This window comes from Mya arenaria, chromosome 7 (assembly GCF_026914265.1).
Source record: "Mya arenaria isolate MELC-2E11 chromosome 7, ASM2691426v1".
NCBI classification, from domain to species: Eukaryota; Metazoa; Mollusca; class Bivalvia; order Myida; family Myidae; genus Mya; species Mya arenaria.
This window is the reverse complement of record NC_069128.1, coordinates 64,542,655-64,560,874: the sequence shown is the minus strand read 5'-3', so window position 1 is coordinate 64,560,874 and position 18,220 is coordinate 64,542,655. Positions and strand designations below refer to the sequence as shown.

Below are 18,220 nucleotides of genomic sequence, written 5' to 3'. Positions count from 1 at the left end.
ACCAAGTACAGCCAGAATCCCTGGGCATTATCAACAACCAAGTACAGCCAGAATCCCTGGGCATTATCAACACTCAAGTAAAGCCAGAATCCCTGGGCATTATCAACAACTAAGTACAGCCAAAATCCCTGGGCATTATCAACAACTAAGTACAGCCAGAATCCCTGGGCATTATCAACACCCAAGTACAGCCAGCATCTCTGGGCATTATCAACACTCAAGTACAGCCAGCATCTCTGGGCATTATCAACAACCAAGTACAGCCAGAATCCCTGGGCATTATCAACAACCAAGTAAAACCAGAATCCCTGGGCATTATCAACAACAAAGTACAGCCAGCATCTCTGGGCATTATCAACAACCAAGTAAAACCAGAATCCCTGGGTATTATCAAAAACTAATTACAGCCAGCATCTTGGGGCATTATCAACAACCAATTACAGCCAGCATCTCTGGACATTACCAAAAACCATGTACAGCCAGCATCTCTGGGCATTATCAACAACCAAGTACATCCAGAACCTCTGGGCATTATAAACAACCAAGCACAGCCAGAATCTCTGGGCATTAACAGCAACCAAGTACAGCCAGAATCCCTAGGCATTATCAACAACCAAGCACAGCCAGAATCCCTGGGCATTATCAACAACCAAGCACAGCCAGAATCTCTGGGCATTATCAACAACCAAGCACAGCCAGAATCCCTGGGCATTATCAACAACCAAGCACAGCCAAAATCTCTGAGCATTATCAACAAGCAAGTACAGCCAGAATCTCTGGGCATTATCAACACCCAAGTACTGCCACAATCTCTGGGCATTATCAACAATCAATTACAGCCACAATCTCTGGGCATTATCAACAACCAAGTACGGCCAGAATCCCTGGGCATTATCAACAACCAAGTACAGCCAGAATCCCTAGGCATTATCAACAACCAAGCACAGCCAGAATCCCTGGGCATTATCAACAATCAATTACAGCCACAATCTCTGGGCATTATCAACAACAAAGTACGGCCAGAATCCCTGAGCATTATCAACAACCAAGTACAGCCAGTATCTCTGGGCATTATCAACAAGCAAGTACAGCCAGAATCCCTGGGCATTATCAACACCCAAGTAAAGCCAGAATCCCTGGGCATTATCAACAACTAAGTACAGCCAGAATCCCTGGGCATTATCAACAACAAAGTACAGCCAGAATCCCTGGGCATTATCAACAACTAAGTACAGCCAGAATCCCTGGGCATTATCAACAACAAAGTACAGCCAGAATCCCTGGGCATTATCAACAACCAAGTACAGCCAGAATCCCTAGGCATTATCAACAACCAAGCACAGCCAGAATCCCTGGGCATTATCAACAATCAATTACAGCCACAATCTCTGGGCATTATCAACAACCAAGTACGGCCAGAATCCCTGAGCATTATCAACAACCAAGTACAGCCAGTATCTCTGGGCATTATCAACAACCAAGTACAGCCAGAATCCCTGGGCATTATCAACAACCAAGTACAGCCAGAATCCCTGGGCATTATCAACAACCAAGTAAAGCCAGAATCTCTGGGCATTATCAACAACAAAGTACAGCCACAATCTCTGGGCATTATCAACAACCAAGTACAGCCAGAATCTCTGGGCATTATCAACAACCAAGTACAGCCAGCATCTCTGGGCATTATCAACAACAAAGTACAGCCAGCATCTCTGGGCATTATCAACAACCAAGTACGGCCAGAATCCCTGGGCATTATCAACAACCAAGTAAAACCAGAATCCCTGGGTATTATCAAAAACTAATTACAGCCAGCATCTCGGGGCATTATCAACAACCAATTACAGCCAGCATCTCTGGACATTACCAAAAACCATGTACAGCCAGCATCTCTGGGCATTATCAACAACCAAGTACATCCAGAACCTCTGGGCATTATAAACAACCAAGCACAGCCAGAATCTCTGGGCATTAACAGCAACCAAGTACAGCCAGAATCCCTAGGCATTATCAACAACCAAGTACAGCCAGAATCCCTGGGCATTATCAACAACCAAGCACAGCCAGAATCTCTGGGCATTATCAACAACCAAGCACAGCCAGAATCCCTGGGCATTATCAACAACCAAGCACAGCCAGAATCTCTGAGCATTATCAACAAGCAAGTACAGCCAGAATCTCTGGGCATTATCAACACCCAAGTACTGCCACAATCTCTGGGCATTATCAACAATCAATTACAGCCACAATCTCTGGGCATTATCAACAACCAAGTACGGCCGGAATCCCTGGGCATTATCAACAACCAAGTACAGCCAGAATCCATGGGCATTATCAACAACCAAGCACAGCCAGAATCCCTGGGCATTATCAACAACCAAGTACAGCCAGAATCCATGGGCATTATCAACAACCAAGCACAGCCAGAATCTCTGAGCATTATCAACAATCAATTACAGCCAGAATCTCTGGGCATTATCAACACCCAAGTACTGCCACAATCTCTGGGCATTATAAACAATCAATTACAGCCACAATCTCTGGGCATTATCAACAACCAAGTACGGCCGGAATCCCTGGGCATTATCAACAACTAAGTACAGCCAGAATCCATGGGCATTATCAACAAGCAAGTACAGCCAGAATCCCTGGGCATTATCAACACCCAAGTACTGCCACAATCTCTGGGCATTATCAACACCCAAGTACTGTCACAATCTCTTGGCATTATCAACAATCAGTTACAGCCACAATCTCTGGGCATTATCAACAATCAATTACAGCCACAATCTCTGGGCATTATCAACAACCAAGCACATGGTGTTATGTACAGCCAAATTCCTTAAGGTACATATATGTCAAATCAGCGGAGTCCTTATACTCATCGTAACATGAGTCTTTGCCCTACTATTTGTAACCTGCGGCATTGCACTTGGCATGTGTTACAGCACAGGACATTATGTACAGCTAGAGTCAAAACACTTGACAGTATGTGTAGCTAGATTCATAAGACTTGGCATAATGTTTAGTCCGAGTCATAAAACGTTACAGTATGTACAGCCAGTCTTTACACAAGACTTTATGCACAGTCATCATTACACATGATATTATGCACAGCCCGAGTCATTGCATTCGACATAATGCACAGCCCGAGTCATTGTCCTCGACATTATGCACAGCCAGAGTCATTACACTCGACATTATGCACAGCCAGAGTCATTACACTCGACATTATGCACAGCCCGAGTCATTGTCCTCGACATTATGCACAGCCAGAGACATTACACTCGACATTATGCACAGCCCGAGTCATTGCATTCGACATTCTGCACAGCCAGAGTCATTGCATTCGACATTCTGCACGGCCAGAGTCATTGCACTTGACATTATGCACAGCCCGAGTCATTGCATTCGCCATAATGCACAGCCAGTCATTGCATTCGACATTATGCACAGCCAGAGTCATTGCATTCGACATAATGCACAGCCAGAGTCATTGCATTCAACATAATGCACAGCCAGAGTCATTGCACTTGACATTATGCACGGCAAGAGTCATTGCATTCGACATAATGCACAGCCAGTTATTGCATTCGACATTATGCACAGACAGAGTCATTGGACTTGTCATTATGCACGGCAAGAGTCATTGCATTTGACATTATGCACGGCAAGAGTCATTGCATTTGACATTATGCACGGCAAGAGTCATTGCATTCGACATAATGCACAGCCAGTCATTGCATTCGACATTATGCACGGCCAGAGTCATTGTATTCATCATTATGCACGGCCAGAGTCATTGCACTTTATATTATGCACAGCCAGAGTTATTGCACTTCACATTATACACTGCCTAGTCAATACACGTGACATTATGTGTAGTCATTGCACAGCCCAAGCTATTACACTTGACATTACGCACAGCTAGAGTCACTGTACGAGACAATTTGAACAGCCAGTCATTACACATAACATAATAGTCTGAATCATTGCAATTGACAATATGAACAGTCATAGCACTTATCATTATGCACGGCTAGAGTCATAGCACTTGACATGTGTAGCCAGTTGTTGTTTTATCATGATCCTACATGCAACCAGTCATTATACTATACATGTTATACATGTGTGTAGTCTTTAGTTGTGGGGATACGGAACTACAATGAAACCTGCTGACTTGTCTGGCTCTATGCCAACAAACAAGAAAAATAGCACCATGGTTAGTTAGTTATCTCGCTTCTCACCAATAAGGGACATTCTTTCAAATGGGTTTAAAAAACAATGAAAAATGTACATGTAAATTTTAATCATATAACAAATGAATAATATAAATAAATCAAGTCTACTGTTTCTGGTATAGCATACAAATGTACACAGAAAAATCATACATAATAACAGAGAAAAAAGATTTATTTAAAGAGAAAGGTTGGATTAAAACTGGTATAATTGAAACTAATAACACTTTATTTACAAAGATTTGACGGGTTGAACTACTATTGAAAAATCCATTTAAAACTTGTATACAAAAGCTTTTTATACTGTTCATTATTGCACAGAAATTATTTTTTTAATTCAAATACTAGTTACTAAAGAACTTGTATATTTTAAATGGACTTTCTCAAACAAACATTTCAAAATATATATAAAATATTTCGATAACGGCAAAACAACTGGCTCAATATACAAGAAATCTTTGTGTTATTTTACACTAGTTTCAACAAAATCAGTTGTTAAATTACGGGAATGTGTTGGAATAATTGACTTCATTTTAAGGGTGGATATACAAAATTGACAGCTCTTATTGAAGAATTTTATTAAACAAGGGTTTAAATTCTTATGAATAGATTGATCCAAGTTCCTACCAGTATCTAATGAATTAAGACCTTGATGCGCTTAACTGTTTACTTACAGTGAAAATGGAAAAGACCATCACAATGAATAATGTATTCTTGTTAGCAATTATTTATAACACTATTGTTTTTTAGTTTTAAATAAGTGGTATAAATAACTGCTTTATCCACTCCATAAATAATGTTAAAATATCAGGGCTATGCCTAAATATGTTTTGCTATAACTGACATATAACTTGTTCTTTCTTATATCATACTAGTGTATATAACTCGACATTGACTTCATTTTGTTCCACAATTTAAGCGCCAAACGTTTCACTGTAAAATGAATAAAATCGTCATTTTTGGTGACAAATGTGCCCTGTTATAAAACAATCTTAGATTCCTTGCCATTAAATACAAAATCTTAGGACACTTGTAACAGGAGAAATTAAGCTTGCCTAAGGATCACTATAGAAACTTTACTAAACCAGATTCCTGATAGTTTGTTTGTATCAAATGGCAACCAATGTAAGATCCTTCATGCAAGTTTTTGATTGGTAAAGCCGTGATGTGTAATAGTTCCGTAGCCATATTCATAAAGCATCTTAATTCATTTCCTAATGATTTCTAAACATTTTCATAATCAAATAAAAAGAAATGTATAAGTGTTTTTAACATTTATGTAGGTTTTCTTCATCAAAATAATGTAGTTTAGAAATTCTTTATTTTTTTATTTCCTTTGACTAAAATCAGGAAAGTGACTTATGTGAGGAAATGACATCAGAAGTTTTAAGAATACTGCCCAAGTTTCAGAACATTATAGAAACAGGGTGCAAAACTGTACCACAGTATACATGAAGATGTGTTTTCTGTGTCCGATTTACATAATATTTCAAAATTTGCAAGAAGCTCAGGAAAAGTCTTATGCTATGTATGCTCCATATTAAAGGACACATAGAAAGCGTTATTTATGCATAAAGCGGTAACAACACGATTAGTTAATATTTCCAAACATGATAATCTATATCAATAAAAACTGCAAATACAAACAAACAAACAGAGAAATAATATACTTTAAAACTCAATTAACCTCAAACAGCTTTTTTAATTCTGGAATCAACCAATAACACCACACAAAAAGAAAGTAATACTTAATTTCCAAACTATACTGTAGACAGTCTTTTTTCTCCACAGAATATGGTTACATCTAGAACCTGGGCGTGAAAAAATACTACGTACTGTACCTTATATACACAAATAAGAAAAAAAAAAGACTACTTGTCAAATATGTATTTAATCTTTCACTTTCATTTCCTAATATTACCGCTCAGATACTTAAATGAACACATTTACACAAAATGCCTGTTTCTTCATACAATATAACAATATAACCTTTTAAAGCATAAAAACCTCCAATATTCCTATTGTGTAACGTTAATGCCAGTCATAAGTAATGTCAAAGCCTAAGCAAAGTTATTGTTATAAAGTTTTTAACACATTATAACAACTGATTTATATTGGAAGGTTTTGCATACTTGATAAAACCCCTTCATTAAGCCCTGAGTTAATGGTGACCAAGTCACATCATACCCCAGTCACATCATACCCAAGTCACACCATACCCCAGTCAAATCATACCTACATTGGTGAAGGTAAAACTGTCAAAACATTCAAATAATGTTATTTAAGCCGTTTCATGATGTGTTTACTGAACTAATGTTATTTAAGCCAATTCATGGTGTGTTTACTGAACTAATGTTGTTTAAGCCAATTCATGGTGTGTTAACTGAAATAATGTTGTTTCAGCCAATTCATGATGTGCTTACTGAAATAATGTTGTTTCAGCCAATTCATGATGTGTTTACTGAAATAATGTAGTTTCAGCCAATTCATGGTGTGTTTACTGAAATAATGTTGTTTCAGCCAATTCATGGAGTGTTAACTGAACTAATGTTGTTTAAGCCAATTCATGGTGTGTTAACTGAAATAATGTTGTTTCAGCCAATTCATGATGTGCTTACTGAAATAATGTTGTTTCAGCCAATTCATGGTGTGTTTACTGAAATAATGTTGTTTCAGCCAATTCATGGAGTGTTAATTGAAATAATGTTGTTTCAGCCAATTCATGATGTGCTTACTGAAATAATGTTGTTTCAGCCAATTCATGATGTGCTTACTGAAATAATGTTGTTTCAGCCATATCATGATGTCTTAACTGAAATAGTGTTATTTCACCATAACAGGCTCTGTAAACTGAAATAATATTTTTTCAGGCATTACCTGCTGTGAAATAAAATCTTTTAACAACCACAAGTTTTACCATGTTGTGTAAACTGAAATATTATTTTTCAGCCATACATGTATGCTGTTGTAAAAACTTCGCAATGCCGGGTACAGCAGAGACAAAGCTGGATTTCCATTTATCACAGAGAAAATATTTGTCTTGTTTTAGAGGACTCAAGTTTGTTTGTTTCAGTCAAGCTTAATTTTTCATATGTAAATGCACTAGTCTGAACTTGAGAATTGTTCGTAAACATGGGCTTAGAAGCAAAGTGAAAGTCCATAGACACTCCATTGTAAGCTGCTCACAGGTGCTTAGTGCTGATGTTTCAGGCTATTAAAGTACTTGTAAAGAAGATGCTAAAAATGATGACCAAGAATTCTGTAATGTTTATGTTTAACATATGTGAAAATGTTGTGATCGGTTAAACATGAAGAGTTAACAAAGTCTGCATTCATAAATTTCTCTTAACGTCCTGATCTCTTCACAAACATGTACACAATATCCATACAAAGCAAATACACACTGAAACATCGTGAAATGACATACTTCTATGAAATGGCAAAATCATATGAGAAATTTTAAACACATTATCATTGTGTTTTTGATGATTTGCAACATCTTTACAATAAATGTATTTACATGTGTTCCTATTAGCAAAATTGTGCACTGCATTACACCACCACACTCTTAAGTAATAATCATGGACTTGGTGCAAGACAGTCATAACTCCATATATAACACTAGAAGTTAAGCCCGTCTTGCCCTAAGACGTACAATGGTTAATCCACTCATATTTGCACACTTATGAAATGTATGCATTCACTGTAGGTATTGTAGTCAACTGAACAGGCCTGGCTTTTGTGAACATGTATGCATGCAGGTTAATCATGACCTTAAATGAATCATGTTAACATTTATTTAACAATGTTAACAATAATTTAACAATATTAACATTAATGAGGTTAACCCAGTTACTCAATCATATTAACCTCTAACATGTTCACTACGCTACTCAAGTATGTTACACTTAACTTTATCATGTAAGCAAATACCAGCCGTGTTAACTTTTTATAATATGAACATTAACTTATCATAAAGCCAATCTGGAATAATATTAACTTTGTACAATGATAACCTCAACTTAATCATGTAAGCATTAGAAGTCATGTTAAATGTTATCATTAACTTAAAAGATATCATGTAAGCCAAAACCAGCCATCTTAACTTTTAACAATGTTAATGTTAATTTAATCATAAAGCTGATACTGGTTAATGTTAACTTTGTACAATGTTAAAGTTAACTATCATAAAGCTTAATAGTACCAAATCATGTTAACATTATTTACTGTTAAAAAGAACTTAATTATGTAAAGCAGTACAAAATCTTGCCAATTACTGTAACATAACATGAACTAGATAAAAACAAACAATACTCGTGTTTCATTCATCTTCTTGATTTAAACATGTTTTCTTTGACAAAATTTTTTTCACTCACACAATTAGCTCAAAACCAAACCTTTAAGCATGTATAGGTTGTATTAACTTTTCATTCTTTTTCACAAATTCACAATTATTGAAACAAAAACCAAAAAAAGAAAGCTTTATATGATATATATATTCTGTCTACCCAAAAAAAAAATTTGCAAAAAGGGGTGTGGGCAAACTAATTTTGAATTTCACTAAGTCTTTTCCTATATTTTCTGAATTTTCTCGCCAACAATCACAGGGTTATTTTTTCTAATCTGCTCTTGCGCCATCTCGCGGTAGTTGAAGGTACAGTCATGCTTATCTGAATAGCGATGTAAACTGCAGAATAGTCCACCGCACCGGCACTCAAATCCTGCAAGAACAAGATGCATTTAAGTTTAAAATAAGGCAAAAAGAAAGGGTTAGGGTAACATCCTTTTCAAAAACAGGAAAGGTAGGAAGGCTTATTTATTATATAAAGAGCTCTGGTGACAACAACCCGAGATGGTCAAGAAAGTGTCTGAAGTGAAAATGAACAAGGAAGAAGAATTAAGAGTATTCAGTAGGGATATTACTACAATGTGTGCATGAACATGCATGTACTTTGATAAGGTACATGGTCGTTCTACAACAATACAAAGCTAATATTGTGCGCATTGTACGAAAGCACCATGCCCGTGTTTTGGCCCACCCTGCCCTTTTTTTGGCCTACCCTGCCCTTTTTTTGGCCTACCCTGCCCTTTTTTGGCCCACCCTGCCCTTTTTTTGGCCTACCCTGCCCTTTTTTGGCCTACCCTGCCCTTTTTAATTCCTGGCTAAAACACTATTCGAGAAACTCCTTGATTAAAATCCCCTACACCCATGGGCTTCATATATATATATATATATATATATATATATAATATATATAATATATGTTTCAAAGTTGAACAAAGAGGCAACCATTCATTACAGAAAAAAAGAACTAGATCAAGTACTTGGATGGTTGCAAGCTGATTTTTCACAATGACGATTGGCAAATTCCTATACATGTACATATAGGTTGTTTCCTTCATGTTACTGAATTTCTTCCCAGAATATCTTTATATTATTTCCTGCATACTATATCTGGTACAAATGGCTTGGAACAAATAGTTTCAGTTTTTCTTTCGTCTTCCCTGTATTAACCAAAGGAATTGTGAGTCAATTGGTAATTCTTTAAAAATGTTTATAATTGCCACTTATCCATACATTTTCAAGTATCAAAATGCTAGCTCAAAGGTCAATTAAAAACTTGTTTTGCAATTGTACCATTCAACAATCATGGAAATCCTAAAATATGCATTGTCAATATTGATTAATATTTTGATAAGGCTTGTTGCTGCGGGGCATTAGGCATGTCCGTGCAATTAACGTGTGTCGGTAGTCTTGCCACGGTAAGGCACTTGGTCCAATAAGCCATAAAGGCCCGGTTGAAACCCTGCAGTTGTTTTGTTTCTTAAATATTTGAGTGACTTACCAGTGAGGCCAACCTTTTTCTTGCAAGTATGGCATCTGCTGCGCTTCTTTTTATCTTTGCTGGTGTCTGCTCCGTTGTCACTGCCCTCTGTCCCACCTGGTGGCGAAGAAGGTGAAAAAACACTGTTTTAAGGGTAAAGTATAACCAGCTGATCACTAGAAAATATTTAATGTTAAAAAAAGAGTACACAACACCCAGCAAGTAAGACCCACTTTCCCCACTTACTGATTTGGTCAGTGGTTTCGGTTTTTCTCCAAGGGTAAAATTGTTCCTCCAAGCTTACCACAAGTTAACTACAAACGATAATGTTGATGTCGTCCAATTTTATGACTAAGCGGAACTTTGCAATTGATGAGTAAGCAATTAATAATTATTTCTTGTTCAGAAGTTACTTGTTTTTATCCTGATGTACATAATAAATTGCATTAAGTTCTTACCAGCTTTTTATTTCTATATATGTGTGTGTAAACGCCAAATGAATATTGTCTTGACTTGTTAAAAAAAATAAAAATAATAAACATTGAATCATTGACACATTACCTTTGTTTGTATTTCATAGTAAAACAGTCAACATTTTACTTATTCTAAACAATGACCCGTGACATCAAGCGCATGATCAATACAATGTAGCATATAATTATATGATATCTATAATCGGTGGAGTAATATTATTCAGGTAGTATTCAGATATGATTTAATCAAGCATTGTCAACAATGGCAATAAGTTATGATATGCATGGGTAAATCGTCTGGTTTTCTTGTGGTAAGCTAACTAAACTTGATGCAAAACATTACGATTTAAAGTTTATCAAATGTTTCCTGGAAGTGAATAAAAAACACCCCGATATCAGCCATTTACTGTAGGCATCATAATGGAATTTTTATTAAAACAAAATTAATTTGAGTGTATATTCTTATCAAGAGACCGCAGCGATAGCCCCTCAAAGGTACTCCAAGTTCGTAATTCTTCGGTCGACTGATCAACCTCGGACTGCTTAAAAGCCAAACTCCCCGTAACATTGACAGTCGATAAATTCGATGTTTTGTCCGTGTTCGCAAAACACCACAGAGGATATAGAAAAGAGGGTCTTATATGTTTGGGTGTACTGTATGTTACAAACTTAAACCTTTCCTTACATCATGGTTGGCAATCAAATGTTTTATTTAATTTCATTAGCTGTGTTTTTAACTTCATTACTGGCTTAACTTAAAAGTTTAGTATAACATATAAATTTTATTACAAAAATATGAACCTAAGATTTAACAACTAATGTCTATAATGAAACACGCAAAAAAAACCCTTAAGCCATATGAAGCATTTAACAAAAGGCTAAAAAGACTCATTCACACATTTTAGTTTTAAACATCAATTTTCTTTATTTGATGCAAAATGAAAACATCAAGCTTTATACTAGAGCTCTTTTGTAAGTTTTGTTGATGATTATTTCTTAATGTCTAAGCATAAAATCTGTGAATCGAGTCCTTTTAATATATCAAATAGCTTTTAAAGTACCCAATTACTGGTCTGCAAAACCAGTCTGGATACTAACCAGAGGCTCCTTCCACTTTGTCTTTGTCAGCTGCGCTGGTGACGGGTATGGTAGGTGAACCAGTCTCCACACTGGGGGTCGTGCTTCCTCGGCTAATTGATGTATTAGAGCCGGCATCATTGACAGGCACCGTGTTCCCTGGAGAAAATATAACAAAACATAATATTCTATAAACCAATCAGAGTAGTGTTTTGTTGGTGTAAATGTCAACATGGCATCATGCTTGGGGTGCAAGAGCTGTGTCAGTGACATGCACATAATTCCTGTGAAACTGAAAAGAAAATTATGCTGCAGTGTACATGTTTGCAATTGTATTTTCCACAAGACTTGGCTGCTCTTAAGTGTCAAGTGTCATTCGTGAGTTATGAAACTGATTGAGGCACTGACCTTTATTTCAGCAAGGTGGTTAAATTCATGTTCCAAGGCAGGTCAATTGTCACATGAAATCATCATGAGAGGTTCAAGGCCTAGTTTAATCCTTCTATAAGTGACCCCCTCCCCAACCTCTGTGTATTGATCTTAATCCAACCTTTAAAGGCCTAGTTTAAAGTATGTTTGGCTAATAATCCCAATTTCCTATGTATTCATTTGTTGGCTCAGGGCCATTTAGGATCCATTTTGTGAAAAAAATCTCCAAAATTGCACAGCAGGATACTCAGGATACTCAGATCAGAGATCTGATAAGACAATTAGATTGAGATCAATACACAGAGGCTGTTTACACAGTTCTTTTTTTTATATGGGGGGTCACTAATAGAAGGATTAAACTAGGCCTTAATGGGGTTTCCCATTTGTAGAAGGAGTTTTTTTCAGATGTTTTATAAGTCATAACCGTTTTTCAGCTATAGGTGTTACCAATGCTTATTGATGAATCCTTTTACAAAAGTAACCATAGTCTATTATTTATCATTGATTTAATTAGCTTAATTTCTCCCCATGCATGCAATAAATCACATTAGTTAATTAATCAATGGCTCGCCTTCCTCTACAACTTGTGCAGTATCTTACAGTATACACTAATTTGTCAAAGGTTAAGTCATAAAATATATTGTCTTTTGTTCTTTTCTTTCAATTTCCATAATAAAACAGAATTATGTCCAGAGATAAGGTTTCACACTTTTCTGTTAATGTTTGACACAAATGAGAATAGTTCCAACTTGGCTTCAATAAAAAAACATGTTGGGGATTGAAAACAGGGGTTTTATGAATATTTATCTTCATAATATTCATTCATAAAATGAAGGACACCTTAATTGTGAATGTGTTGGTCTTTTATGTAAATCATGTTTGTCGGCACAGTGTTTCTTTCCTCCTAAAATGGGTCGGATATTGGGTCACATTCACTTTTCTGACAAACTTTTTACCTGAAAACAATCATATTCAGTGTTCCCACTTACTATTTCTTTCAAGGGTAAACTTACCCCCTGGGTACAACAATTGGGAGTAAAAATGCAATTTTTGGGGGTATGAAATAACTAAATAAATATTTTAATTTACAACCAGTTATAATAACATTTGCTGTAATGCATTAGATTTTTTCTGAGTCAAATTTGAGCCACAAAATTCAGCAAACCACTTATTGTGAAATCTTCTGATACTTTCTTATAGGATACTTTTTTTTTATTCTTTACACTCATTGTTTCATCGCCTGAAGTATGCACAGGTTCATTGTTCGGATTACTTGACGATTTGGATTTATCTTCTCTAAAACTAAACGCTGTCAGCTTCGATTGCATCAACATTCTGTATGCAGACAGAATTCCAGTGTGTAGATTGGTTACAATGTTTTGCTGCTTATCATTCATTTCGCCAGGCGTAAAAAGTTATAACTTGTCTACATTGTCACCGAGCAGAATCTGCGGTTTAGCCAATCAATTGGACTAAATAGTATTTGTCATGTCTATTTTTAGAACGTGGTGTGGGATTCCAACTGAATTAATATTCGCCGCCATGATTTTCGGACACACGCGACCTCGTACCGGGCGAAAATTTATGCATGATTTTTGTTTTTTGCGTGATTTACATAATATTTTAAGCGAGTGGGAATATTTCTATCATTTTCTTCAATTGTTTCATTAAACTTTGTCATTGTCATTATAAAATCAAGAATTTGGGCAAGCCTGGAAATCATTTTACATTTGCAGGACTTGCAGGCAAGTGTTAATTTCAACCACTGCCATTCACAGTAAAAGGTGAGAAAACACTCTCACTGCTGTTTTTAATATAATATTAATATCCATTTATATTCTGCTTTTGCCATTGAAATTTCTTAAAATGCATAATGCATTTCTTGATTTTATTCGGTTTTCTGTGAAGCTTAAGAAGGACAATTTTGAACTAAACAATGGCATTGCTTAGCTCAAAATTGTCCTTCTTAAGCCTCACAGAAAACAGAAAAAATGTGTTACAGTTAGGTATCATGTTCTCCCCCCCCCCACCCTCCTGTCCATGTCTACTTACTAATACAAATTAAACCACAAAAGACAAAGTTACCAAAAATTAGCTCTGAGCAAGAGTTGAAAGGAAACATGGTTCACAAAACGGCAAAAAAAATATGTCCATCACAGATCCAGATTCGAACAGGAATACTGTAATAACAACGTAGTAATGATACCAATAGTACAGACTTTTAAAAATGTGCTGGTTAACCACATGCCTGAATCTAATAATACATTTCATAAACATGCCAATTTATTTAACAGAAAAATGACAAAATAATAATCCCTTAGAATTTGGTTTCCCAATTTTCATATTCTCAGTCTGAAATTTGCAAGCTTTTTTTTAGCACATACTGATCATGATCGAATTCACTTACCTGGAACCAACTTCAACCACTGAAACAAATCATATAAAATAGTGTATTAATTAATTAAAAACTAAAATAAAACACTGCAAAGTGGTGAAAAATAGGTAGAATGTGGTAAGATTTACCTAGGTTAGTTTTACTGAGGCTAAGGCTGACAGTAGTCACTGCGGCATCCTCACCTGCTGGGCTCAATGAAGAGGCGGGGCTCAGTGAAGTGGCGGGACTCGATCGGCCGGCTGGGCTCACAGGTGACGAGCTCTGCTGTTTGCGTTTTAACTGATCCTTGTAGCATTTCGAGCAAAGGCCCTCAAAAGAATCATTTCCATAAAATCCGCACCCTGAACGGCAGAAAGTTGTAGGTGGAAGATTAGGGTTGTTTTGCTCCATTTGGCAATTTTTTGTTTTTAAACACTCCTCAATATTTAAATATTAGATTTGATTTATCACTTTCAGTTTTCTCCTTTTGACTTTGTCCTTTCCTTTATCTGCAAGTTGTAGTGGAGAATATCTTTCTGAAAAAAAATGCAACTATATCTTAATCTATAACATTTATTAGGACAATAAAGAATATTTACATTAAGAAAATAAATGAGTAATTTCGAAATAGGGAAATAATTATCAAACAATAAATTAAGAATTAAATAAGAGTTAACATGTTTTCATATTGACACTTTTCACATAAAGAATTTTTGAGTTTTTCGTCAAACAAAGACAATTTAAGTGAGGACATTCATCCCACTTTACAATCAGCTGATATACATGTGCCTGACTGATGAGTTCCAAACATCCTTTGTCAAACTGTGACACGCAGTTTCTGCGTGGCCTACTTACGCGAAACACGAGTTTTCTCGCTAATTCGATCGTGTTTTCTTCGAAAATGATGTTTAGACAACCTAGTGGCGTATTTTTTTTAAAGAAATTTTAGTTTAAAAAGTAAAATAGAGATGTAATCAATAGTAGGTGTTGTCCAGCTGAATCCAGAATAAAGCCAAGATGGCGTCGATCAAAATATGTTTTATCACGATTTGTTAGTAAGCTTCTTTTGACCGTCTTGTTAATAGTAAACAGCTTATAACATGGTATTTTAACTAAAAAAAGGTTAATGTTTATACTTACAGAGTATAATCGCGAATTATACTGAATATAGGGAGAACTTCGCCAAAATTCCGTAGCTAAGATCCTGTACGTGTAACCTCTAATTGCTACCCTGCTATTATTTTCATCACGTGGTATTGCATCGGCTTTTTGGTTGGATGACCGTATTACGAAAGCGAGGCGTTGACTATGATGTCATTCAGTACGCAAGAAATTCGATATAAAATTATAATTGCAGATATCTTCCTTGTTTATCTTTATTCTCAAAAACTGGATTTCATTATTTGGTTTTCTTACAAAGTATGAATTCGTATGAATAAACACATCCATCAAATATTTCGATTCGTTTTGCCTTATTATGTCACCAATACACATCACCTCCTTTTGCGGAAGGCTTAAAATAGTAATGGGAGTTCCATGACTCATGGTTACACTCAACTAATATTAATCACTGACTCATGATTGGTAAACATAGGAAAACAAATACTTACAGTAGATCTAAAAATATTGGTAAACCTCAATCCAATCTTGAAATTTTGATTTATATTTTGCGTGACTCAGCTATGATTAAACTACTATTAAATGACTTGTTCGATCATATCAGTTCTTTTTAACATTACGACTACTTTAATTGTCCATTAATTACAATCATTGAATATATACATAAGTCATATTGTCTCGTCATGTACTTATATAAAACAGAAAGAAAAAAAACATTATAAGACGATACAATAATTTCACTAATCTCAAAATGCAGAATAATAATTCTAAATATATTGAAAACTCATTTCTGGTAAAAATTGAAATAATGAATCATAGTTTACTTCCCGACCCTTGTAATAGAAACAGTTTGTGGGGTTCAGGGGTGGGGGGGGGGGGGGGCAGCCGGTGCGCACCCCCTAAAATCGTCCAAGTTTACTTGTTATTTCAATAAAGAAATCGGTAAAAAAAATCAGGGCTAGTAATAAGCCCCTTTCTCAGGGGAATGGCCATACCCCCCCCCCCCCCCCCCCCGCGCGCGCTTTAAACAAAATTCATCTCAGGGGAATGGCCATAACCCCTCCCCCCCGTGCTTGAAACAAAATTCATATCGGTTCTAAAGGAGGGGCGCAATACAAAAGGTTTCACCCCTGAATTACATCCCCACTAATGTGCAATCCTGAACCCACTCCTGTTAACATATTCTAAGAGACCGAAAGTTATGGCGGTATTTTTCATTGAAAAATTAATAAGTGTTAATTAAATAGCCAAATTATAACCTGTGGAAAATATCAAAGTTCTAAGCAAATGACCTTAATATTGAGATGTAAGAGACTGTATCGTGAACATGTTGAAGAAGAGTTTCATTTAAACATTTTACAGTTAATTGTCATCTCAGAATGATTTGGCAATCTGGCTTTTTATATTTATTTGAAAACAAACAAACACAACAACAACAACCAAACAAAAAACAAAATTAAACCGATCATCTAGAGATATATGGGTAAACATTAGTCTTTAAATTTTATCCACTTTTGAAGTGTCTTTCTACCTGAACATTGTTGAAAATGTTAAACACAGACATGCGTTCATCAAGTAAAGATTATCCTCTCACAGACTTAAAATAGAAGAAGGCCGTTATAGGAACATTCCCCGACATGAAAGGAGATGTGATGTATGTTCATTGAATGACATTGAAGATGAATATCATTTTGTAATGATATGTGATATTTATATATATATATATATATATATATATATATATATATATATATAAACACTTAAGAAATCATTATATACCTAGTTATTATCGAACACGACCTAGTATGTTGAAATTTATTTCTCTTCTTAACACTAAGAAGAAGGCGTTGTTACACAAAATGGCTATATTTACTATTAAGGTAAATCAGATCAGAGACAATATAATTAATATTACAGTCTAACTTAAACTGGATGTTATTGCTCTCTTCTTCTTGTTTCTTTTTGTTTGTATTCATGTTAATTTATATATATCCTGTTGTGCATGCTATGATGATTGTGTTGATGATTATAAGCTGTATATGCTTGTATCTAAATAAATGTTCTGTTCTGTTATGTTTAATTTTTATGTGTTATTACTTAGCATATTTATACGTTTTTCTATTTCAAGTTGTGCTTGTTACAAAAGTTTTGTTCATACAATTTAGTTCATGTAACTAATTAACATATATGAGTATATGGACCGGAGGCTTGACACGAAATAAACAACATAATAATAATAATAATAATAATAATAATAATAATAATAATAATAATAATAGCGGCTTAATAAGGGTAATTTAAATATATCATAAGCAGAAATAAAAACAAATAAAAAAAAACAAGAACATCTGTCATATATATATAGTTTGAGTTTTTCGAAGAATGTTAAGTATAATACTATTAATTAATCACCGTGATATATACTACGTGTTTGTTTAACCTTTATCTCTAAATGTTTTGGCATGGGGGATAACACTCCTGGCTCCACCCATACGTACGATGCCAAAAGTGCAATACCTTCTACCGCCCATGTTCAAGGGCGGGTCAGTCGCCGATCTCCTGCGTTGAGGCTGAGCTGACTCCGCATGCCAATTGAATGTAACATGAAGTTGAATATCTTTGTTTAAATTGACTACACATTTCACACTTTTCTAAATTATAATCCTTGAAACATTCCCTTTTTTA

General features: G+C 35.5%; 2 protein-coding genes across 4 annotated transcripts; one reads left to right on the top strand and one right to left on the bottom strand.

Annotated features, from left to right (window-relative positions):
* The first annotated feature begins 471 nt into the window (after nucleotides 1-471).
* On the top strand, nucleotides 472-2,597 carry LOC128241338 (uncharacterized). Its single transcript, XM_052958268.1, has 4 exons — nucleotides 472-509; nucleotides 575-1,121; nucleotides 1,236-1,769; nucleotides 1,812-2,597. The coding sequence occupies exons 1-4, from the start codon at nucleotides 472-474 to the stop codon at nucleotides 2,595-2,597; spliced, it is 1,905 nt and encodes a 634-aa protein (XP_052814228.1).
* A 1,697-nt stretch (nucleotides 2,598-4,294) lies between these two features.
* Nucleotides 4,295-18,196, bottom strand: LOC128240358 (AN1-type zinc finger protein 6-like). 3 transcript variants are annotated; one of them, XM_052956980.1, is made up of 5 exons: nucleotides 18,053-18,196; nucleotides 14,566-14,952; nucleotides 11,635-11,772; nucleotides 10,085-10,180; nucleotides 4,295-8,959 (listed from the first exon to the last, which is right to left on the bottom strand). In XM_052956980.1, the coding sequence occupies exons 2-5, from the start codon at nucleotides 14,825-14,827 to the stop codon at nucleotides 8,811-8,813; spliced, it is 645 nt and encodes a 214-aa protein (XP_052812940.1). In that variant the 5' UTR covers nucleotides 14,828-14,952; nucleotides 18,053-18,196; the 3' UTR covers nucleotides 4,295-8,810. The 3 variants fall into 3 exon arrangements, with proteins under 3 accessions (XP_052812940.1, XP_052812941.1, XP_052812939.1); XM_052956981.1 differs by lacking the exon at nucleotides 18,053-18,196 and adding an exon at nucleotides 15,557-15,864 and having other exon boundaries at nucleotides 14,620-14,952; XM_052956979.1 differs by lacking the exon at nucleotides 18,053-18,196 and adding an exon at nucleotides 15,557-15,853.
* Nucleotides 18,197-18,220: the final 24 nt, after the last annotated feature.

Bases quoted from the DNA above. Each gene is read 5' to 3' on its own strand.
- LOC128241338 (XM_052958268.1), top strand. From the start codon at position 472: ATGTACAGCCAGCATCTCTGGGCATTATCAACAACCAA. The intron at 510-574 runs GTACATCCAGAA...GGGCATTAACAG, and splicing joins TGGGCATTATCAACAACCAA to CAACCAAGTACAGCCAGAAT. The intron at 1,770-1,811 runs GTAAAACCAGAA...AACTAATTACAG, and splicing joins TGGGCATTATCAACAACCAA to CCAGCATCTCGGGGCATTAT.
- LOC128240358 (XM_052956980.1), bottom strand. From the start codon at position 14,827: ATGGAGCAAAACAACCCTAATCTTCCACCTACAACTTTCTGCCGTTCA. The intron at 10,181-11,634 runs GTTAGTATCCAG...CTTCGCCACCAG, and splicing joins CAAAGTGGAAGGAGCCTCTG to GTGGGACAGAGGGCAGTGAC. The intron at 8,960-10,084 runs GTAAGTCACTCA...TTGTTCTTGCAG, and splicing joins GAAAAAGGTTGGCCTCACTG to GATTTGAGTGCCGGTGCGGT.